At 48.0% G+C, this 24,599-nt stretch overlaps 1 protein-coding gene across 5 annotated transcripts in view; it reads left to right on the forward strand.

Annotated features, from left to right (window-relative positions):
- SETD3 (SET domain containing 3, actin N3(tau)-histidine methyltransferase) overlaps positions 1-24,599 on the forward strand; it is a 94,006-nt gene that overhangs the window by 17,692 nt on the left and 51,715 nt on the right. For 3 of the 5 annotated variants that reach the window (XM_088829859.1, XM_088829860.1, XM_088829858.1), the window contains 5 exons: positions 10,439-10,548; positions 14,951-15,043; positions 17,175-17,323; positions 19,607-19,679; positions 19,983-20,239. In XM_088829859.1, coding sequence (XP_088685985.1) covers positions 10,446-10,548; positions 14,951-15,043; positions 17,175-17,323; positions 19,607-19,679; positions 19,983-20,239 — 675 coding nt within the window. In that variant the 5' untranslated portion in view covers positions 10,439-10,445. Of the gene's footprint in view, positions 1-10,184; positions 10,328-10,438; positions 10,549-14,950; positions 15,044-17,174; positions 17,324-19,606; positions 19,680-19,982; positions 20,240-24,599 lie in introns of all 5 variants that reach the window. The other 2 variants (XM_088829857.1, XM_088829856.1) reach the window with 2 other exon arrangements.

Consider the following 24,599-nt stretch of genomic DNA (forward strand, 5'->3'; position numbering starts at 1 on the left):
ACTGCCCCGGCCGGGGAGTCCGGAGTCAGTTGGGTATATTGGATAAGGGCCTCTGTCCGCCTATTGAGGAACATGGCGGGGTTTTCATCAGGGCCCTGGGTGATCAACATAAGGAAGTTGGCCACTTTATTAGAAGTGGTCTCCATGCCATCTAGAAGGCACTCTACTATATATCCGACCCTGAATTCGCCTCCCCCTGCCTCCTGATAGTCCCAGTCGGGGTCAGTGTCGGGGATGGCCTGGGCCCTCGGGGGGTGTTCGGGAGAAGGGTTGGCGAAGTGTCTCTGATTGGCTCGGGCGTTAGCAGCCGTCCAGATGGCCTGTCGCTCTTCTGGGTTGGTGGTGGAGCCTAAGATCACGTAGATGTCTTTCCAAGTTAGGGCGTATGCACGGGTTAGTTGGGTGAACTGTTTGATGTAATGGGTGGGGTTGGAAGAAAACGATCCAAGCTTGGCCTCGATTTGAGCCAGGTCTTGGAGGGAGAAGGGGACATGGACTTGTGCCAATCCCTCGGCTCCTGCCACCTGTCTCAAGGGGAGCAGGGGGGCCGGGGCAATTGGGAAGGAACCTTGAGATGGTAACCCGTGAGACCGCGTGTGTGAGCTGACTGGTGACGGGGAGGGTGTTAGGGGAGGTAGTGGGGGGTAGAGGATGGGGGCAGGAGGAGGGTATGTTGGTCTAGGCGATTGTGTATCGGTTTGGGAAGTTGGGGAAGGAGTGGGAGCCGCAGAGGAAGTGGGAGGAAGCATGGGCGTTGTCGGAGCTGTTTGGGAGGTGGGGGAAGGTGAGGAGGCTGCCCGAGCCAGAGGAGCATAGGGTGGGGGAGTGACCAGGTCCTCGGGGGAAACAGAGAAGGCAGAGGACTCGGGGCCTGGCGATTCCTTGGGAGGGGGGTCGGGGTTTGAGCAAGTGGGTCGTCTAGGAGCCATGGTGAGCATGATCTAGCTCGGGGAGCAGGTTGTGCACATGGTGGGGCAAGAGCGCAGTGCCCAGAAAGCCTGTATATAAGGGACCTCAGACCATTTTCCCGTTCTCCGACAGTAATTATCTAGATCACGGAGGACATCAAAGTCTAGCATCCCTGTGGGGGGCCAATGGGATTCATTGTCTAGGGGGTACTGAGGCCAAGCCTCTGAGCACAAGAAGGTGAGCCGTTTCGGCCGGATATAGCTTGTCAGCCTCAGATTTTTTAGGTTGGCCAGCAGGCATGCTAGTGGAGTGGACCAATTGGACTCGGGTTTGGAGGCTGCCGACCCCATGGTGACCACGTGGGGCTAACCTCTATCGCCCAGACGTCCCCGGGTGAACAGAGGCAGCCGGACTGGGGGTCTCGAGAGAGACCGGGGGTTACTCAGCCGATTAGGACGTCTCTGGCACGTGCTGAGAACCGGGAGGAGGCAGAGCTGCCGGGTGAGGGCCTGATAAGTGTGCACCGGTTATCTGGCCCTAGGAAGCGGTCGCCCAGGGTGGCGGGACCCAAAGCCGGAGGGACTTAACCCGTCGTCTGCCGTCTGGGAGGTTGGTCTGTGTCCGAGGCGCGAGCAGCCGTGGCGGTGGAGCTCGAGGGGGCCTGCACGGCGTGAGCCGGGGCCCTCACCTCGAGCCCCACGTTGGGCGCCAAATGTAAGAATGCGCCGCGGCAAGACAGAGCACCAGAAGGGTGATCAAGAGGCTTTATTGGGCAATCGCTCTCGGGCAGAACTCCCAGGCGCGAGCAGGGAGGAGCGGGAGTCTGCAACTTGCGGGAAGGGAGGTGACACTTTTATACCCCGGTGACTGAGGATGTGGCAGACCCTTTCCATATAGGGTAAGGATCGGACCCTGAGGTTCTGGTTGGTCTATATGGCCACGTGTAGGTTTTTAATTGGCCGGCGTCTTGGCGCCTCTGTGTCCATCAGTCTGCCTGGCAACGGGCCGTTGATTGGTGGATGGCTGTCTCCAGGACCTTCCTCGGGACCTTCCGGCGGGGGCCTCTTGCTGGCGCTCTCCATCCGGTACTTTCTGCCTGCGGTCAGCGTGACCTTTCATAGACCATTCAGGTATGACTTAAATCAAATTCCATACGATTACACAGTGGAAGTGACAAATAGTTTCAGGGAATCAGATCTCATAGACAGTGCCTGAAGAACTATGGAAGGAGGTTTGTAACATTGTACAGGAGACAGTGATCAAGACCATCCCCAAGAAAAAGAAATACAAAAAGGCAAAATGGTTGTCTGAGAAAGCCTTACAAATAGCTGAGAAAAGAAGAGCAGCTAAAGGCAAAGGAGAAAAGGAAAGATATACCCAACTGAATGCAGAGTTCCAAAGAAGAACAAGGAGAGATAAGAAAGCCTTCCTCAGCAATCAGTGCAAAGAAATAGAGGAAAACAATAGAATGGGAAAGACTAGAGCTCTCTTCAAGAAAATTAGAGATACCAAGGGAACATTTCATGCAAAGATGGACAGAATAAAGGACAGAAACGGTATGGACTTAACAGAAGCAGAAATTAATTAAGAAGAGGTGGCAAGAATACACAGAAGAACTATACAAAAGAGATCTTCATGACCCATATAACCATGATGGTGTGATCACTCACCTGGAGCCAGACATCCTGGAATGCGAAGTCAAGTGGGCCTTAGGAAGCGTCACTATGAACAAAGCTAGTGGAGGTGATGGAATTCCAGCCGAGCTCTTTCAAATCCTAAAAGATGATACTGTGAAAGTGCTGCACTCAATATGCCAGCAAATTTGGAAAACTCAGCAGTGGCCACAGGACTGGAAAAGGTCAGTTTTCATTCCAATCCCAAAGAAAGGCAATGCCAAAGAACGTTCAAACTACCACACAATTGCACTCATCTCACACCCTAGCAAAGTAATGTTCAAAATTCTCCAAGCCAGGCTTCAGCAGTTTGTGAATCAAGAACTTCCAGATGTTCAAGCTGGATTTAGAAAAGGCAGAGGCACCAGAGATCAAATTGCCAACATCCTTTGGATCATCAAAAAGCAAGAGAATTTCAGAAAAACATCTGCTTCAGCCTTTGACTGTGTGATCACAACAAACTGTGGAAAAATCTTAAAGAGATGGGAATACCAGACCACCTTACCTGCCTTCTGAGAAATCTGTATGCAGGTCAAGAAGCATTAGTTAGAACCTTACACGGAACAATGGACTGGTTACAAACTGGGAAAGGAGTACGTCAAAGCTGTATATTGTCACCTGCTGATTTAACTTCTGTGTGGAGTAAATCATGCAAAATGCTGAGCTGGATGAAGCACAAGCCCAAATCAAGATTGCTGGGAGAAATATCAATAACCTCAGATATGCAGATGACACCACTCTTATGGCAGAAAGCAAAGAGGAACTAGAGAGCCTCTTGATGAAAGTGAAAGAGAAGAGTGAAAAAGCTGGCTTAAAATTCAGCATTCAAAAACAAAGATCATGGCGTCTGGTCCCATCACTTCATGGCAAATAGATGAAAAAACAGTGGCAACAGTGAGAGACTTTATGTTCTTGGGCTGCAAAATCACTGCAGATGGTACTGCAGCCATGAAATTTTAAAAGACACTTGCTCCTTGGAAGAAAAGCTATGACCAACCTGGACAGCATATTAAAAAGCAGAGACATTACTTTGTCAACAAAGGTCCATCTAGTCAAAGCTTGATTTTTCTAGTAGTCATGTATGGATGTGAGAGTTGGACCATAAAGAAGGCTGACTGCTGAAAGATTGATGCTTTTTAACTGTGGTGCTGGAGAAGACTCCTGAGAGTCCCTTGGACTGCAAGCAGATCGAACCAGTGATTCCTAAAGGAAATAATTCTGAATATTCATTGGAAGGACTGATGCTGAAGCTCCAACATTTTGGCCCCCTGACTGAAGAGGTGACTCACTAGAAAAGACCCTGTTGCTGGGAAAGAATGAAGGTGGGAAGAGAAGGGGACAACAGAGGACGAAATGGTTGGATGGCATCACTGACTCAATGGACATGAGTTTGAGCAAACTCCAGGAGATGGTGAAGGATAGGGAAGCCTGGCATTCTGCAGTCTGTGGGGTCACAAAGTGGCGGACATGACTTAGCCACTGCACAACAACCTGGGCAAGCTGCTTTATGTCTTTGGGGCCTGTATCCCTGTGGGAGGGAAACAGTCCAAAGAGAATTCTGAAAGACTAATCTCAACGGCAGCTTCCCTGGTGGCTCAGTGGAAAAGAATCCACCTGCCCATGCAGGAGTTGTGGGTTCGATCTGTGGGTCGGGAAGATCCCTTGGAGAAGGAAATGGCAACCCACTGCAGTATTCTTGCCTGGGAAATTGCGTGGACAGAGGAGCTTGGGGACTACAGTCTATGGGGTTGCAAAGGAGTCTAACATGACTGAGCAACTAAACAACAAATCTCAAAGTAAGCCTAACCTTTAGCATCTGCTGATCACACTGAACTTGACCCGGTCTTACTGATTTCCATGGGAGTGAAGTCTGCGTGGAGGAACCCAGAATTTCCTCAAGGCCACTGGGCACATTTTGAAAAATTGTTGTCTGGAGGAGGCAGGTGTAGCCAAAGGTAGCTTTCTTCCGGAAAAGGGGAGAACACGAGCAGATCCTGACGCTGTGGTGTTTAAGGGGTGATGGGAAGAAGAAAGCGGGGCAGGTAGAGTAGGATGACGGAGTGAAGGGCCTGAGGGCTGTGTCTGGGAGAGTGGGTGTCACCTTAGAGCTGTGGAAAGACCTTGCCTTGAGCAGAGGAAGCCTGTGTGTTGTGTAATCCCACTTGTATGAAGTTCAAGAACAGCTGCTCTCCCAGGTGCTCATTTCCTGATGTGTTTTGAAGTTCCACCAGCGTTGTGTTTCTGCACTCCTTACTCAGTGGGGCCGACTTAAACAGCAGAGGTGGGCTTGTGCAGGGAGAACGCAGGACACTGTTGCGGTCTGAGCAGGAGGTGGATTCCAGAGGGGCAGGTCGCCTGAGGTCCTCAGGGGTGGCCCCTTGTCTGGGAGCTGTCGGTGTCAGGTCTGGAAGACCTACCGCCCTCCTGCTCCCTGCAGACCGCTGTGCTTTCCTCTGCGTTTCACAGGAGCCGCCGGGTGGTGGCCAAGCCCAGGCTTTAGAGTCCTCGCTGCACCTTCTTGAGGACTGCATCTTTCTGAGAATGTCGTCTAGAAGAGGAGGTTAATGTTTATTGATGAGAGTGTCTGGGAAGATCAAAGCACATCTTAGCTGTGTGTGGCAAAGGTTAAGGATTGCACACAGAATCGCTGCTGCTGCTGTTATTTTAATTAAGGATCCTTATCTCAGGGCAGGTATCTAGATGCTGGGGTGGGATGGGAGTTGGAGGGGGATTCCTGAGGGAAGACATGCGGGGTGGGCACAAGGGCTGCAGGCAGAGTGGAGAAGCGTAGCCCTTGGGTCCTTGCCCATGGGGGTGGTCTTGGTCCCTGTCTCCTGTACAATGTCACGAACCTCCGTCCAGAGTTCATCAGGCACTCTATCAGATCTAGTCCCTTAAATCTATTTCTCACTTCCACTGTATAATCATAAGGGATTTGATTTAGGTCATATCTGAATGGTTTAGTGGTTTTCCCTACTTTCTTCAATTTAAGTCTGAATTTGGCAGACTTGGAGTTAATGATCTGAGCCACAGTCAGCTCCTGGTCTTGTTTTTGCTAACTGTATAGAGCTTCTCTATCTTTGGCTGCAAAGAATATAATCAATCTGATTTCGGTGTTGACCATCTGGTGATGTCCATGTGTAGAGTCTTCTCTTGTGTTGTTGGAAGAGGGTGTTTGCTATGACCAGTGCGTTCTCTTGGCAAAACTCTTATTAGCCTTTGCCCTGCTTCATTCTGTGCTCCAAGGCCAAATTTGCCTGTTCCTCCAGGTGTTTCTTGACTTCCTACTTTTGCATTCCAGTCCCCTGTAATGAAAAGGACATCTTTTTTGGGTGTTAGTTCTAAAAGGTCTTGTAGGTCTTCATAGAACCGTTCAACTTCGGCTTCTTCAGCGTTACTGGTTGGGGCATAGGCCTGGATTACTGTGATATTGAATGGTTTGCCTTGGAAACGAACAGAAATCATTCCATTTCTTCTAAGGGATTCCTGCCCACAGTAGTAGATATAATGGTCATCTGAGTTAAATTCACCCATTCCAGTCCCTTTTAATTCACTGATTGCTAGAATGTCTATGTTCACTCTTGCCATCTCCTGTTTGACCACTTCCAATTTGCTTTGATTCATGGACCTAACATTCCAGGTTCCTATGCAATATTGCTCTTTACAGCACCGGACCTTGCTTCTATCACCAGTCACATCCACAACTGGGTATTGATTTTGCTTTTGCTCCATCCCTTTATTCCTTCTAGAGTTATTTCTCCACTGATCTCCAGTAGCATACTGGGCACCTACGGACCTGGGGAATTCCTCATTCAGTATCCTATCCTTTTGCCCTTTGATACTGTTCATGGGGTTCTCAAGGCAAGTATACAGAAGTGGTTTGCCATTCCCTTCTCCAGTGGACCACATTCGGCTGTGGTCCGTGTGATCAGATCGACTAGTTTCCTGTGATTATGATTTCAGTGTGTCTGCCCTCTGATGCCCCCTCCCAATAGCTGTGAAAAGAAGAGAAGTGAAAAGCAAAGAAGAAAAGGAAAGATATAAACATCTGAATGCAGAGTTCCAAAGAATAGCAAGGAGAGATAAGAAAGCCTTCCTCAGTGATCAATGCAAAGAAATAGAGGAAAACAACAGAATAGGAAAAACAAGAGATCTCTTCAAGAAACTTAGAGATTCCAAGGGAACATTTCATGCAAAGATGGACTCGATAAAGGACAGAAATGGTATGGACCTAACAGAAGCAGAAGATATTAAGAAGAGGTGGCATGAATACACAGAAGAACTGTACAAAAAAGATCTTCACGACCAAGATAGTCAAGATAACATGATCACTGACCTAGAGCCAGACATCTTGGAATGTGAAGTCAAGTGGGCCTTAAGAAAGCATCACTACGAGCAAAGCTAGTGGAGGTGATGGAATTCCAGTGAGCTATTTCAAGTCTTGAAAATGATGCTGTGAAAGTGCTGTACTCAATATGCCAGCAAATTTGGAAAACTCAGCAGTGGCCACAGGACCGGAAAAGGTCAGTCTTCATCCCAATCCCAAAGAAAGGCAATGCCAAAGAATGCTCAAACTACCACACAGTTGCACTCATCTCACACACTAGTTAAGTCATGCTCAAAATTCTCCAAGCCAGGCTTCAGCAATATGTGAACCTTGAACTCCCAGATGTTCAAGCAGGTTTTAGAAAAGGCAGAGGCACCAGAGATCAAATTGCCAACATCTGCTGGATCATGGAGAAAGCGAGAGAGTTCCAGAAAAACATCTATTTCTGCTTCATTGACTGTGCCAAAGCCTTTGACTGTGTGGATCACAATAAACTGTGAAAAATTCTGAAAGAGATGGGAATACCAGACCACCTGACCTGCCTCTTGAGAAACCTGTATGCAGGTCAGGAAGCAACAGTCAGAACTGTACTTGGAACAACAGACTGGTTCCAAATAGGAAAAGGAGTACGTCAAGATTGTATATTGTCACCTTGCTTATTTAACTTATATGCAGAGTACATCATGAGGAACGCTGGGCTGGAAGAAGCACAAGCTGGAATCAAGATTGCCGGGAGAAATATCAGTAACCTCAGATATGCAGATGACACTACCCTTATGGCAGAAAGTGAAGAGGAACTCAAAAGCCTCTTGATGAAAGTGAAAGAGGAGAGTGAAAAGGTTGGCTTGAAGCTCAACATTCAGAAAACAAAGATCATGGCATCTGGTCCCATCACTTCATGGGAAATAGATGGAAAAACAGTGGAAACAGTGTCAGGTTTTATTTTTTTGGGCTTCAAAATCACTGCAGATGCTGATTGCAGCCATGAAATTAAAAGACGCTTACTCCTTGGAAGGAAAGTTATGACCAACCTAGATAGCATATTAAAAAGCAGAGACATTACTTTGCCAACAAAGGTCTATCTAGTCAAAGCTATGATTTTTCCCATGGTCATGTATGGGTGTGAGAGTTGGACTGTGAAGAAAGCTGAGCGCCGAAGAATTGATGCTTTTGAACTGTGGTGTTGGAGAAGACTCTTGAGAGTCCCTTGGACTGCAAGGAGATCGAACCAGTCTATTCTAAAGGAGATCAATCCTGGGTGTTCATTGGAAGGACTGATGCTGAAGCTGAAACTGCAATACTTTGGCCACCTCATGCGACGAGTTGACTCACTGGAAAAAAACTCTGATGCTGGGAAAGGTTGGGGGCGGGAGGAGACGGGGATGACAGAGAATGAGATGGCTGGATGGCATCACCGACTTGATGGACATGAGTTTGAGTGAACTCCAGGAGTTGATGATGGATAGGGAGGCCTGGCGTGCTGTGATTCATGGGGTCGCGGAGAGTCAGACACGACTGAGCGACTGAACTGAACTGAACTGGTCCTTGCCCAGAGGCAGCCACTGTGGGGGTGAGGGGTCTGGCTGGCTCGGCCTCACTGTGCCCCAGGCCTGCTAAGAATGGGGCAGGGTCTTTGTGCTCTTATTGGAGTGATGTTTTCAAGTTGCTTGGCATCTGACACACAGAAGGTCATGACAGCAGGGCTGTAGGGAGAGGCCAGCAAGGCCGTCTCCGACTGCTACCGCCAGGCTACATTTGGAAGTCTGATGGAAGCCCTTCTTTGCACACTTAGCGCCAGTCTTAGTTTTCAGGTCAAGTTCAGTGGTCCTCCACACAGATGCCCTCTGTAGATGGATGCCTTCTGTAGATGTGGAGAGGGCCTGCTGCAGAGGAGAGTGGCAGGCGCTCTGTCCAGGCCGAGAGCCAGCGGACACGGGAGCTTCCTTCTCTTTAGTCCTTGAGTTTAGGAAAAGGTGCTTAAACTGTTTTTCTGCCTGCCGCCCTGCCCCACACTTAATATTTTTTCCCTGCTTTTGATCTCAAAATAACCCACTCTCTTTGCTGCACAAGTTTTAGGTTTTGTTACTTGTTTCCTTTGGTTCCAGGTGGCCAGATACTGTGTGTTCCTCTCCCTGTGTTAGAAGACTTATTCCATATATAAGTTACAAAGTTACATCAGAGACAGAGAAGCTACATAGGCAGTCCTTTAAGAGAATGCAATTTCCTGTTGTTTGAGTACTGCCTGTATTTGCATGGAGTCATTATAGTGGAGTGAGTGAACAGCTAGACTGTGGGAGAGCATGCATTTTAACCCTTTGTCCCGTCGCAGCTCTCCCAGCTCTCCTGAGTTCAGCACATGTTGCTCTTTGTAGAAAACGAAGTAGATCAGATTTGACTTTCTGGCTCATCCTTGAGATGAGGAGAAACTTGCTGGTGAGGGTTCTGTGGAGCGTCACTATGGTGTTCATTGATCAGCAGTGTGCAGGGGGCTCCAGTCGCTGCTCGCCTGCTACTCCCCATCTTCCCGGGTTGTCCTCAGGGACTTCCGACTTAGAAGGAACCCTTGGATCAGAGTCCTTGGGCAGCAGCGGTACCCCTCCTGCAACTGGAGTCTTCTCTCTCCCCGCTCCCCACAGACTCCTCTCCAGGCGAGCACGCTGCCTCACCGGGCCCCCAGGTGCCCCTCTCATTCTTGCCCACCCTTCAAGTCACCTACTCTTTCTTCACACGTCCCAGTCCCTTGCTTTCTTCAGGACACGTCTCCTGACTCACTGCCATCAACTATTTTCTCACAAATGTTATAGCATCTCTGCCTTGCATCCATTAGTACCTGCCTGTCCCACTGCCTTGTTTGCTTGTGGCCATTTGTCTGTTAGACCATGGATGCTTCCAGGGTGGTTGCAGTGCCGGACGGGGAGGCAGTGATGGAGACCTCTTTTGAGGCTCGGTTCTGCCGGTGACTCCTGTGAAACCCTGGGCAAGGCACTGTGGATTTTCCTTGAAACAAGATTGAGAAATTGGATTAGCTCCCTGAAGTTTCCTTGATCTCCAAAGTGTCTTCAGCGTTTGTCCAGAGAGTCTGATCTGTTGCTTATGATATAGATACTCTTCATAAGAAATTATTATTTTAAAGCAAAGTGAGGAGAGACTAGATTTTTGCAGCCACATGAGTTTGTGATACATGAATATAGTGTCAGAGAATAAACATAGTAGGGTATACAATAAAGTGTATGTAATTTAAAAAAATTCTAGAGTAAAACTTGCTTCCACTGTAGTTTTTGTAGGTGAACAGGAGTGAACTTTTCTTCCAGAGACTACAAAGCAGCATTTTTCCCCCCATTTGAGTGCCTCCAAACACTAGTGTTTGTTACACGTTCCTTTTTCTGGAAGGAAACTTCAGGAATATGGCTCCTGCAAGGTAAGATCTTAATGTCTCCAGGCTGAGCCATTGCCGTGCCCTGTTTTATTACTCGATTTTGTTCTTTGGAAATGTAGGGCTTTTCTCTTTGTCTTTTCTTTCTCTCTATAGTCAGAAAATGGGTAAGAAGAGCCGAGTGAAAACGCAGAAATCAGGCACTGGTGCTGCAGCAAGTGTGTCCCCGAAGGAAACCTTGAACCTGACCAGTGAGCTTTTGCAGAGTAAGTCCTGATTTGGCTGCCCAGGTTTTGGGGGCATGTGCATCTGTCTTCATGGGGAGGGGTCCCTGGTCTGGGGAGCAGGAGGTGAAGCAGACTGTTTTCAGATCCCAGCTGGTTTGCTATGGGACCTGACACATCACCCATCTTCCCCAGCCTGCAGTCTCCCCACCTGTAAAAATGGAGAAACGGTACCAACAGCTAACCGTTACCTAACAGGTGTGGTACTGGCTGTAACTGTCCCTCCCCGAGTGCTCCCATCCTTCCCTGTGGGGTCCCCCCCCGCAGATCAGCGTGGGTCCCCACAGACACATTCACCCACCTGCTTCTCCCCACATGTCTCCTCAGATAGGCTGTAGGTGGACACATTCACCCACCTGCTTCTTCCCACACGTCTCCTCAGATAGACTGTAGGGGACACATTCACCCACCTGCTTCTTCCCACACGTCTCCTCAGATAGACTGTAGGGGACACATTCACCCACCTGCTTCTTCCCACGTCTCCTCAGATAGACTGTAGGGGACACATTCACCCACCTGCTTCTTCCCACGTCTCCTCAGATAGACTGTAGGTGGACACATTCACCCACCTGCTTCTCCCCACATGTCTCCTCAGATAGACTGTAGGTGGACACATTCACCCACCTGCTTCTTCCCACATGTCTCCTCAGATAGACTGTAGGGGACACATTCACCCACCTGCTTCTCCCCACATGTCTCCTCAGATAGGCTGTAGGTGGACACATTCACCCACCTGCTTCTTCCCACACGTCTCCTCAGATAGACTGTAGGGGACACATTCACCCACCTGCTTCTTCCCACGTCTCCTCAGATAGACTGTAGGTGGACACATTCACCCACCTGCTTCTTCCCGCACGTCTCCTCAGATAGACTGTAGGGGACACATTCACCCACCTGCTTCTTCCCACACGTCTCCTCAGATAGACTGTAGGGGACACATTCACCCACCTGCTTCTTCCCACGTGTCTCCTCAGATAGACTGTAGGGGACACATTCACCCACCTGCTTCTTCCCACGTGTCTCCTCAGATAGACTGTAGGGGACACATTCACCCACCTGCTTCTTCCCACGTGTCTCCTCAGATAGACTGTAGGGGACACATTCACCCACCTGCTTCTTCCCACGTGTCTCCTCAGATAGACTGTAGGGGGACACATTCACCCACCTGCTTCTTCCCACACGTCTCCTCAGATAGACTGTAGGGGACACATTCACCCACCCGCTTCTTCCCACACGTCTCCTCAGATAGACTGTAGGGGACACATTCACCCACCCGCTTCTTCCCACGTCTCCTCAGATAGACTGTAGGTGGACACATTCACCCACCCGCTTCTTCCCACGTCTCCTCAGATAGACTGTAGGTGGACACATTCACCCACCTGCTTCTTCCCACATGTCTCCTCAGATAGACTGTAGGGGACACATTCACCCACCTGCTTCTTCCCATGTCTCCTCAGATAGACTGTAGGGGACACATTCACCCACCTGCTTCTTCCCACGTCTCCTCAGATAGACTGTAGGGGACACATTCACCCACCTGCTTCTTCCCACGTCTCCTCAGATAGACTGTAGGTGGACACATTCACCCACCTGCTTCTTCCCACGTCTCCTCAGATAGACTGTAGGTGGACACATTCACCCACCTGCTTCTTCCCACGTGTCTCCTCAGATAGACTGTAGGGGACACATTCACCCACCTGCTTCTTCCCACGTGTCTCCTCAGATAGACTGTAGGGGACACATTCACCCACCTGCTTCTTCCCACGTGTCTCCTCAGATAGACTGTAGGGGACACATTCACCCACCTGCTTTTTCCCACGTCTCCTCAGATAGACTGTAGGTGGACACATTCACCCACCTGCTTCTTCCCACGTCTCTTCAGATAGACTGTAGGTGGACACATTCACCCACCCGCTTCTTCCCACGTCTCCTCAGATAGACTGTAGGTGGACACATTCACCCACCTGCTTCTTCCCACACGTCTCCTCAGATAGACTGTAGGTGGACACATTCACCCACCTGCTTCTTCCCACACGTCTCCTCAGATAGACTGTAGGGGACACATTCACCCACCTGCTTCTTCCCACACGTCTCCTCAGATAGACTGTAGGGGACACATTCACCCACCTGCTTCTTCCCACGTCTCCTCAGATAGACTGTAGGGGACACATTCACCCACCTGCTTCTTCCCACGTCTCCTCAGATAGACTGTAGGTGGACACATTCACCCACCTGCTTCTTCCCACGTCTCCTCAGATAGACTGTAGGGGACACATTCACCCACCTGCTTCTTCCCACGTCTCCTCAGATAGACTGTAGGTGGACACATTCACCCACCTGCTTCTTCCCACGTGTCTCCTCAGATAGACTGTAGGGGACACATTCACCCACCTGCTTCTTCCCACGTGTCTCCTCAGATAGACTGTAGGGGACACATTCACCCACCTGCTTTTTCCCACGTCTCCTCAGATAGACTGTAGGGGGACACATTCACCCACCTGCTTCTTCCCACGTGTCTCCTCAGATAGACTGTAGGGGACACATTCACCCACCCGCTTCTTCCCACACGTCTCCTCAGATAGACTGTAGGGGACACATTCACCCACCCGCTTCTTCCCACGTCTCCTCAGATAGACTGTAGGTGGACACATTCACCCACCCGCTTCTTCCCACGTCTCCTCAGATAGACTGTAGGGGACACATTCACCCACCCGCTTCTTCCCACGTCTCCTCAGATAGACTGTAGGTGGACACATTCACCCACCTGCTTCTTCCCACATGTCTCCTCAGATAGACTGTAGGGGACACATTCACCCACCTGCTTCTTCCCACGTCTCCTCAGATAGACTGTAGGGGACACATTCACCCACCTGCTTCTTCCCACGTCTCCTCAGATAGACTGTAGGGGACACATTCACCCACCTGCTTCTTCCCACGTCTCCTCAGATAGACTGTAGGTGGACACATTCACCCACCTGCTTCTTCCCACGTGTCTCCTCAGATAGACTGTAGGGGACACATTCACCCACCTGCTTCTTCCCACGTCTCCTCAGATAGACTGTAGGGGACACATTCACCCACCCGCTTCTTCCCACGTCTCCTCAGATAGACTGTAGGTGGACACATTCACCCACCCGCTTCTTCCCACGTCTCCTCAGATAGACTGTAGGTGGACACATTCACCCACCTGCTTCTTTCCACGTGTCTCCTCAGATAGACTGTAGGGGACACATTCACCCACCCGCTTCTTCCCACGTCTCCTCGGATAGACTCTAGGGGACACATTCACCCACCTGCTTCTTCCCACGTCTCCTCGGATAGACTGTAGGGGCCTAAGGACAGACTCCCGTGTTCCAGAGCCTCAGTCGGTGTTGATGGAAGAGTGGAGTAAGACTGGTTAACGTGATAGTTACACATCAACACGTAACTAGTTACTATGCATTATTTACCACATCTAGTCTTCTCCTTAGGGAACAAAGGGGGCCTGGAGGTTTAGCAGGATCGAGGGGCGGGGATGCAACTGTTTAAAGAGGGAAGGGCCTTGGCAGGCAGGGGGCCTGGTGTGCGGCCCTCCACAGCGCCCATTCTGGCCCAGTGATAGAGTCCTTGCTGCTGTTTTAGCAGCAACTGTGCCGTCTCTTTTTGTAACTCCCCCAGAGTGCTTATTATAGAGCCTTACACATGGATGTGAAACGTTTGTTGACTAATTGTCCTTATGTCCAATTTATCTGGTTCCCTCAGGGAGTCATTGTTACGGGGTTTAACTCAAAATAAATGTTGACTTTTAATGTACCTTCTTCTTACCATCCACAGGAGTTTTCAGGAAAATGTTTTGCATTTTAGCTTAGCTTTTTAAATCTTCATGTTTATGAGCTTTTTCTGGAGAAGTTTGATCAGAGGAGCAAGAATGAGGCAGAGGCAGCTTAGACGCCCACACCCGTGTCCTGTGGGCACCGTGTAACCCTCGGCCCCAGTGGTTTCAGGGTTTGTGTGCATACTCAGTCACGTCTGACTCTTGTGACCCTGTGGACTGAAAACACGCCAGGCTTCTCTGTCCATGGGGTTCTTCAGGCAAGCATACTGGAATGGGTTGCAGTTTCCTCCTCTAGGGGATCTTCCCGACCTAGGGGTCAAACCCCTGTCTCCTGCATTAGCAGGCAGATTCTTTATCACTGAACCACCGGGGAAGTCGATTTCAGAAGATTTACGTGCTGTAAAAAACATACCTGGTTTGTACTTCTCACCTTGGTCATCACAGCTATAGTATCTTTGTCCTTTAAAAATAAACCAACAGTGATGAGAAAACCCAGATCCTCTTTGTTCTGAAGGCTAACAGGTTAAGGTGAAAGAAAACCGTTCGCATGCCATGGTTTCTGTGTTACAGAATGCAGTAGCCCTTCCCCTGGCCCTGGAAAAGAATGGGAAGAGTATGTGCAGATCCGGTCTCTAGTTGAGAAAATACGAAAAAAGCAAAAAGGTAAATTTCCTCGAGTGATCTTATTCTAATAATATTCTTTGGAGACCTGGCCCAGGCAAGGCAGAGTGGTTTTGAGAAAGAAGGTCTCCCCATGAAACCTCAGGCCTCTATGCCTGTCTTGGAGGGTGTCTGTGGAAGGGCTTCTAGGTTGGAGGGGAAACTGCGTCAGAAAACTGTCAGAGTTTTTCCCATTTCTGAGGTGCTATGACTGCTTTGGAAGAATAAAAATGTTAAGCTTCAGGTGGGGGGAATGTGGGGACTAAAATGGTACAACTTTCATTGATCTTTATTTTATGAAATACATTTTTAAATCTTGTTTTGGTGTCCTGTGTTTTCCTTCAGGGTTTCAGGTCAGTACATGATGTTGTATGGTCAACACACAAATATATCAGGGTTGATTAATGTCTTGTTAAATAAAATTTATGATGAACTCAAATCTATCTTGATTGAATGAGAGAGTTAGTTATATGTCTCAAGCTGTGTTTTTCCAGGGTGTATTCAGTAGGCATCTTAATGATTCTCAGCCAGGCTGGCAACAGGGCCAAGTGTCAATTTGGAAAAGTTTGTTCAATATACCTATTGTTTTTGTGCTGTAAAGCACAAAAAGTAGATTTGTATGCTGGCCACAGGGAAAGTGGAAGGAGAAAACGCAGTAAGGAGCCTGCATTTAAAAGGATGAGAGAACTTGGCTCCCTTGTGATTTGCTGCCATGGCAGTGGGAGGGGGCTGTGTGTCACTTGCGCTGGGAGGTGTTAGGTGTTTGTGTTCTCCTGTAGCATCTGTGTACATGCAGGCTTGGTGGGGAGGGTCTCAGACCCTCACAGGGAGCGGATCTTTCAGAATGTGTTTGTTTGCGCTCATTGGTACACTGTGCTCATCCTGGCTCACCATGTTGATTGCCAAAAAGTTTTTGTCTGTCCTGAGTTTCTGTTCTGTGTAGAGACCGTTTACTACCGCTGGCACTGAAGTTAGAGCACTCATTTGTTCTCAGTAAGGGAAGAGTACATTCTGTCTTAGAGTATCCCTCACAAACTCAGTTTTCTCCAGTTAGCAGATCTCACTGGGCACAGCCCCGGTATCCAATTAACCGTGAATTGTGTCCTGGGGACTTGGCCATAGGCCCTGGGCTGGGTGCCATGTCCAGCATCTCATGTGGTTGAAGTTCCTGTTCCTCTCCTTACTTCTCAAAAAAATGATCATTTTTCCTGTGCGTGGCTTTTCACCTTTTTTGATATTTCAAATGTGCTGTGAGGCCCAGAAGATCACCCCTAAGCATCCACTGTATCATTTGGACACATGCTCGAGTCTTGTTGGGTCAGGTTCTTCTTTCCTTCCTTCCCACCTACTGGTCCCATCTCTTGCCCTCCCTCTGTGCTTTGATTGGTTCTTATATTTGTTGTTAAGAAAGGAGGTGTTTCAGGAACAGCTGAAGCCACACACTTCCACCTGTCCCCCACCCCGCCCCAGGGGGTTTGTCTTTACAGTGAATGTGTTTCTGCTTCATTTATAACCCAAAACAAATAGATGGTACTAATTGGTATTTTAACAGTTTACTCAAATGGTATCATACTATTGCATTTTCAAAAAAAAAAACCATTGTGAAGTTTTGTGTTTTAGTTACAGTGATACATAGGGATCCTGCTCATTTTAGATGCTGGGCAGAACACAGAGCTCAGGTTTGTGCTCTGAATCGGGGTCTAGGGCTCTCCTCCACACGACTCCTGGTGCACACGTTTGCGTTGCTGATCTTGGTGTCTGTGGGGGTTTTGAGTGTGTGCATGAGAGAGGGCAGGTCGCTCTGGAAACCTGCATGGTCAGAAGGCTTCCCGTGATACCAGCCCGTGATACCACCTGGTAGAACCTAACAGCCGGTGTTCGCGTTGCCTGGGATCCACAGCTCTTCCTCTGTGACCAGCAGGGGCATTTAGTGTTGGAACCTGCCTTTCCTGTCACTGGTTGAGGTGTGCACTGTGCCTTTCTGGTGGTCAGTGTTTATTTTCATTTGAGATTGAAGTCTTATTACTGTTTCCAGGTGGTTAGTTCCAGTAGTCTATTTTTTATTTTCTGTGGCAGCGTGACTGATACATGCCCTAAATGTAGCTCTTGTTTTCTAACATCTGGATGAATATAGGTCTGTCTGTTACTTTTGATGGAAAAAGAGAAGATTACTTTCCTGATCTAATGAAATGGGCCTCTGAAAATGGAGCCTCTGTTGAGGGTTTTGAAATGGTGAACTTCAAAGAAGAGGGCTTTGGTTTGAGAGCAACAAGAGATATCAAGGTGAGTTCGTAGGTAAGCTGTGGGTCTGGGGGGGAGGGGAGCTCAGTGTTTGGATGGTGTGTGGTGTGGAGGGCCCGGGACCTGGGGACAGATGCCTTGGGCAGAGTTCTGAGCCTGTGTGCACCTCGCTGGTGCAGTCCACAGCCCCCCTCTCTGCCCTGCAGTCTCCTAGCTGGTCTCATGGGTCTGGAGGAGCCTCAACTCGGGGTTCAAGACAGCCCCTTCCAGGTTGTCCTTGGAACTGTACTATTAACTAGTGACCTTGTGATGGATTGGATGCAGGATGGGGTGGAAGATCGACAGTGTTGAGGGTGGAGACCTGTTTTCTGGATGGATAATTAGTGCCTGGAGGTACCACTTACTGAGATGGCAGCAGCAGAGGCGATGGGAAAGAAGAAGGGACAAGTGCTCTTTTCCAGCCTCAATCCTTCCTTCCAGCTAAGGGAGCAGCAGCCTCCCAGCAGCTAAGGGAGCAGCGGCCTCCCTGACCAGCTCCAGGCCTCCCTCTGGCTCTCACTCCTGCCTCTCCTAGAGAGGAGGCATAGCAGTCTTGACGGTTCTGGAAAGGGAACTGGCCTTTTTCTCCATGGAACTGGTTGCCATGTGTGTCCACCTCCCCACCCCGGGAGTTTACAGGGGAGGCCTGTGGGCCTCCAGTCCTGCCTGCAACTAGGTGGGGGAGTCGGTCTAATTCTGGGATTCCGTAGGTGACATTTTGTGTGACCATCTGTTGTATTCTTGTGTCTCTCTCAGTTGGTTCAGAATTTAGGTGGAGGAAATGGATATTATTTATTTGGGTCCCCTCAAACTCCCAACAACATTTTTGGTCAAGATGTAGTTTACTTTTCAATGATACGTTGATAAGCCATACACTGTTTTATTAGATACCTATTGAGTAGCTAGCATGTGAGTAGTCCCTTGTTTATCATCATGCCATGCTTCCCACAACACCAAGCTCTTTCCCTTCATGATGCTTATAACGTATAGTTAGGGACCAGACACGTGAGAGGGAATGGGAGACGCTGGTGAGAGTCCCGAGCAGACAGGGGTCTCAGAGAGCAGCCCTGGGACTGTGGATGCTGCCTGCAGTGTCTTGCTGCTGGTGTCTTCACGGTGTGCCTGTGTTCTGTTAAAGCTTTATTGAAGCATAGTTGATACACAAAACTACACATCTTTAATGAATACATTTTGGTGAGCTTAGACATAGGCATGTACCTGTGACACCATCACCTCCCTCAGGTACTGCTACAGTGTTTGGGCAGTGTAGACACACATGCAGGACTGCCTGAACCCAAGCCTTCATGTTGCCAAGATAGTGAGGCAATGCTGTTGGCAAAAATCGGTAACCAAACACGTCTTATGGGCGTGTGTTCTCACTGGTAGCTGTGCTAACTGTGCTTCAAGGGCAGGCGTGTAGAGGAAGGAAGGTTATTCTGGCCTGAAACACTCAGTAGCGATGCACATTGGCAGGTGAGGCTTTTTGTGGGAGGTAGGATTTTGTTTTGTTTTTAGAGTTAATGTAAGTATAGCATAGAGTAAATAAACAGGGTGGTTAAGAATCCTCCTTTCAGTGTCAGGGACACCGGTTCAACCCCTGGTCCAGGAAGACCCCATATGCCGCAAAGCAGCTAAGCCCCTGTGCCAGAGCTACTGAGCCAGCTCTCCAGAGCCTGTGCCGCGCAACTCCTGAGCCCAGGTGCGGCAGCTGCTAGGCCTGCCGCCCCAGGGCCCATGCTCCGCAACAGTCAGAAGCGGCGCAGGCAGCCAGAGAGAAGCCTGCACAGTAACAGAGACCCAGCACAGCCAAAAATAGACAAATCTTTAAAAAAGGAGAGTCAGTAAACACCCTGTGCTCTATCCACATTGTACTGTTTGCTTCAAATTCAAGTTGGAAGCCGCTGTTTTCATTTTCTTCTCAGTATGTGTAGTGTTTCTTTTGATGCTGTTGTTTAGTCCCTCAGTCTTGTGTGACCCTTTGTGACCCCATGGACACATGTATCCCTCCAGGCTCCTCTGTCCATGGGATTCTCCAGGCAAGAACACCAGAATGGGTTGCCATTTTCTTCTCCTTTTTTTTGGATATAGGATTTAAGATCATGCCTATACTCAATTAAACTATAATACAAATGCTTATATTTAGAAGTATGTTTGATAATTAGAAATGAAATGCCAATTGGCAACTTTAAGTTGTATTTCCTTGTGACTGGATTTCTGACCATGGATGTGGTTGGATTGACAATTGTAGCATGTTTTGGTAATTCTAGTCTTATTTTTTCCTCCTAGGCAGAAGAATTATTTTTATGGGTTCCACGAAAATTACTAATGACTGTTGAATCTGCTAAAAATTCAGTGTTGGGTGAGAATAATTTCTGTTTGTTGAAAGAGCAAAAATGATAAAAATATATAAAATTTCATTTTGTGGGGCTAAGGACCATCTCTGGTTGTTTTCTCAACTAGTGAGATATTTCCCACAGTCCCCATGGAGTGTTTTCCACGCTCATAATCTGACATAGTAGAAGACGGCAAAAGAATGGGGCACTTAAACTTTAAATGTTATGAGACGCTCAGGTTGCTCCTGTAACTTTAATGTATCTTTTGAAATGAACACTTTGTAAAGCAGTTTGTGGCACTAATGCTGTTAACTTCTGGGTTAATTCAGGGCCCTTGTATTCTCAAGACCGGATTCTTCAAGCCATGGGAAACATCACACTGGCCTTCCATCTGCTGTGTGAGCGCGCCGACCCTAACTCGTTCTGGCAGCCCTACATTCAGACCCTCCCCAGCGAGTACGACACTCCCCTCTATTTCGAGGAGGATGAGGTTCGCTACCTGCAGTCCACACAGGCCATACACGACGTCTTCAGCCAGTACAAGAATACGGCGCGGCAGTACGCCTACTTCTACAAGGTCATCCAGGTGAGCGGCTGCCGCCAGGGTGGGGGAGGAGGACTGAGCCCGTGAGGGTTGCCCTTAAACGCCCTGCTTTCTGAGGGGAGAGGCGTGAGTGCACGTTCCTGTTTTCACAAAACGTCACTGAAATGTGGTCGGAATACGTCTGATTGCCTCGGTGCCTACTGTGAAACAAGCCGCGGTTTCTCCCATCTCACGAAAAGTCATGATGTTGTTCTAGAGACAGAAGGTAACCTTGGAATGTTAGACGTCGCTCAAGTCTATCTGATACAAGAAGATGCTGCTGGTCTAAATCTTCCAAGAAAATGAGAGTCCCTTTATAGATTCTTCATATATACCTAGTAGTAAAGTACTGACAGTTGATTTCTTTGTGTTTTTCCAAGTGTACGCTGTATTGTATTAATTGTAATTAGTTCTGAGTGGAAGTGTCTCGCGGAAGTCTGAGGTGTTGAGCGTTTGAGTTACGCCTGGTCGCTCCTTGCTGTGTTGTAGCTGTTCAGCCAGCATCCCAGCATCTTCTTTCCGTTCAAGTTGATCAGCACTCAGGTGGTGGAGGGCCAGCGTCACAGTTCCCTTGGAGCTGAGAAGGGGCGGGGGTCTCTGCTTCCTGATGCACCCCATTTCTCATTTGCCCACAAATCAGCTCCCGGGCTTCTGTACCTAATGAGTGGCAAGTGAAAAATGAGCTGCTCCCTTCTCTTTTCTTCGGGCAATTTGATAACCTGAATTAGGCTTTATATGGTTGTTCCTGTAGCTGGTCTGTCTCTGCTGCGTTTCATCTGCAAGAAATGGTGATCTCCTTTCATTGTGACAGGAAATAAATATCTGTTCAGCATGCTTACTGCACAGGAATATTGCACTCAAAAATTACACCCTTCAGTGGGTCAAGTACTTCAGATATATTTAAAAAACTGTATGACTCTTACCTTCAAGTAGAAATCTCTGCTTTTCTAAACTTTAAACTTCAGGAAGTCGTTCAGAATTATCATACAGTATTTATACATTGTTTACCTCAAGTGTGCTTGACTTGAAAAAGTACTGATGGAGCCAAATCAAAATTTTGGTTATTGAGTTAGTTTGCACCTGCCGTCCTGCCGTCTGAAGTTTGATGTGGTTCTTCGTGGCCTGAGAGGGTTGTGCTTTTGTTCCTAGTTCTCATCCATGTGTCTTCAGTGATTAAACGTGAAGCGGCCCTGGCAGGTCTGAGCCTCTGTCACGTCCTGTCATTAGGCGGCAACCTGGAGATTAGCCCTTTCCATGAATGTGTTTCCCAAATTGGGGCGGTTTGACGGCGAGTGCCAGCGGCTTGCCCTGCAAGGGAAGGTAGCGCCTCCGCGGTCAGGTCAGGAATTCTGGAACTATGCTGGGTCTCCTGACAGCTGGCTTGGCAGAATGATCTCTGGGTTTTCATTGCACTCACCGGTCTGTTGATTTCAGTCTTAATGAAGTAGTGCAGTTTTGCTTAGGCAATGAGATTTTTAAAGACTGAGTCACTAAAATACTCTCTTAACAACCCTCTGAAATAAACCCCCTTAGGTGATGCTGAGGTGACTGAATTATACCACAGTCTAGGTAGTAAATTGTATTTATTGTGAATATCTCAGGAAGTAGAGAACATTCTGAAAATAAACTTTAATTCAGAGGTTTTTCTAAGAATAATAAAATTCTCACATAACTAACAAGAACAGTTTGTATAAATTATAGTGGATCCAAATATCCTTAAAAAGAAAACCCACAGTCTTAAAGCATTAATGGATCTATCCGTCATTACTCGTTATTGTCATTGTTGTTTAGTCTCCAAGTCGTGTCTGACTCTTTCATGACCCCCTGGACTGTAGCCCACCAGGCTCCTCTGTCCATGGGATTTCCTTTATTTATTATTCCTTTTATTGAAAAATTTAGCTAATAATCATGAAACAGGATATATCAAATGTGAAATTATAATTATCAGACAAATGTTGCCTTTTTTGTATAATTAAGTCAGTCTTGAGTATTTGAAAAATAATGGTCATGATTTTGTAAAAGGACAAACGGGGTCAAAAGGTAAAAAGAAAAAACATTACAGAATTATAAAGTTTAAAAATATTTAGGGTGAGATAAAACCTTGTTTTTCTTGACTGTCAAAAGGATCAAACTGAAGAGAGAGCAAAGTGTATTTGTGCCCACATGATAGGCTCTTCTGTTCTGCATCAGTGCTTCTTAGCTGGGCGGTGTTTGTCCTTGAGAGAGAGTGTAGTGCCGGCTTTGGTTGCTAGGTTTGGCGGGGTGGAGTGCGGGTGGGGGACATGCTGCTGAAGGGGTTGTCCAGTGCAGATGTCAGTCGTGCAGAGGCGGAGAACCCTGCTTTGAGTTTATACAGTGAACACAGCATCTCAGACACCAGTGTGATTCCAGAATCCCTAGTGATTGGATATGTAGGGTCTGACTGGTGTGGGCTGCTAGTAGGTCAGAAAGTCTTCCTGGGCCACTGCCCGCCTGCCCCACTCAGCATTTGCTGCTGGCTAAGGCTGGGGGAATGTGTTTGAAGTGCTTCTCTGTTTGCTGTCATTTAACCAACATCACTTCTTTTTAAAAATTTACAAGACTATAACTAGGTTTGGAGATGTTTGAGTTGTTAAGGAGTCAAGATGAGATCCTTGTAATTGCATTTTGAAAATGAACTCTATTTGGTGGACTGTCATCCCTGCTCCACATGAGCTGTGAGAATTCAGTCAGGAAGAGGGCAGTGGACTGAGAGGGGAAGGACCACGTGCCCCGAACGGGGCACCCCTCACTGAGGGTGGTCTCAGGAAGGGTCGAAGCAGCAGTGAGATGACCTGCCCGTGAGAGAGGCTGCACAGAAAAACCTCAGGCTCTGTGGTGAGACAGACCTGAATTGAAATCCAAACTTCTGTTTGTTTAGTTGCTCAGTCGCATCCGACTGTGCAGCCCCATGGACTGCAGCACACCAGACTTCTCTGTCCTCTGTCTCCCAGAGTTTGCTCAAACTCACGTCCATTGAATCGGTGATGCCATCCAACAGTCTCATCCTCTGTCACCGCCTTCTCCTTTTGCCTTTAATCTTTCCCAGCGTCAGGGTGTTTTCCAGTGAGTCGGCTCTTCTCAGGTAGCCAAAGTATTGGAGCTTCATTTTCAGTCCTTCCAATGAATATTCAGGGTTGATTTCCTTTAGGATTGACTGGTTTGATCTTTTTGCTGTCCAGTGGATTCTCAAGAGTCTTCTCCAGCACCACAATTCGAAAGCATCAACTCTTTGGTGCTCTGCCTTCTTTGTGGTACAACTCGCACATCTGAACAGTGTGAAAAGGCAAAAAGATATGACAGTGGAAGATGAGCACGGCCTCCCCCCTCAAGGTTGGTAGGTATCCAATATGCTACTGGGCAAGAGCAGAGAAATTCTAATAAACATATTTATTAGTTAAATTAAATGTGGTTTGGCATTAGTTGCTTAAATTGCACCTCCTTCGTCCTATAGTACCTCATGTTAGTGTTTAACTTTCCTACTAAAATCCCTACTGGCTGTGGATATTAAAGCGCATTCTTGTAAGACAGTCTTAGAGCCAAGTGACTTTTTTTTTAAATTAATTAGTTAATTTATGGCTGTGCTGGGTGTTTGTTGTTGTGTGTAGACTTCCTCTGGTTATGGTGTGTAGGCTTCTCATTGTGGTGGCTCCTCTTGTTGGGAAGCATGGGCACTGGGGCGCATGGGTTTAGTTGCCCTGTGGCATGAGGAATCTTCCCAGAGCAGAGCTCAAAGCCACGTCCCCTGAACTGGCAAGGCAGATTCTTAACCACTGGACTACCAGGGAAGTCCTCCCAAGGGGACTCTTCACAAACTTGAAATTGCTTCCATACCTTGTGCTTTTGTTGGTATTGTTGGGTTTTTTTTAATCTCATGTTTTTAAATATTAAATGTTAGTCACTCAGTCTTGTCCGACTTTGTGACCCCATGAACTGTAGCCTGCCAGGCTCTTCTGTCCATGGGATCCTCCAGGCAAGAATACTGGAGTGGGTAGTCATTCCTTTCTTCAGGGGATCGTCCTGACCCAGGAATTGAACTTGGGTCTCCCACATTGCAGGCAGATTCTTTACCATCTGAGTCACCAGGGAAGCCCCTTAAATATTAAAAATTCATGCAGTTGCTTGTTTGCTGAAGTTTGAAAATCATGTGAGGTGAGTGACAGTCAAGGTAGATTGTCATTGCAGCAACCAGCGTTGTTCTCCCATGACCCTGCATGCCACTGCACACCCCCAGGACCCAGGATCCAGCAGGAGAAGCTTGACTTTATGTGGAGTGAACACCCTGAGCCCCTCGGTGTGGTCAGTCTAAGGGTGGTTCTTTTTCAGGAAAAGCAAATGTGAGTCA

Source organism: Moschus berezovskii, chromosome 21 (genome assembly GCF_049115385.1).
Source record: "Moschus berezovskii isolate FMDL1 chromosome 21, NW_MosBer_1.0, whole genome shotgun sequence".
Lineage (NCBI taxonomy): Eukaryota > Metazoa > Chordata > Mammalia > Artiodactyla > Moschidae > Moschus > Moschus berezovskii.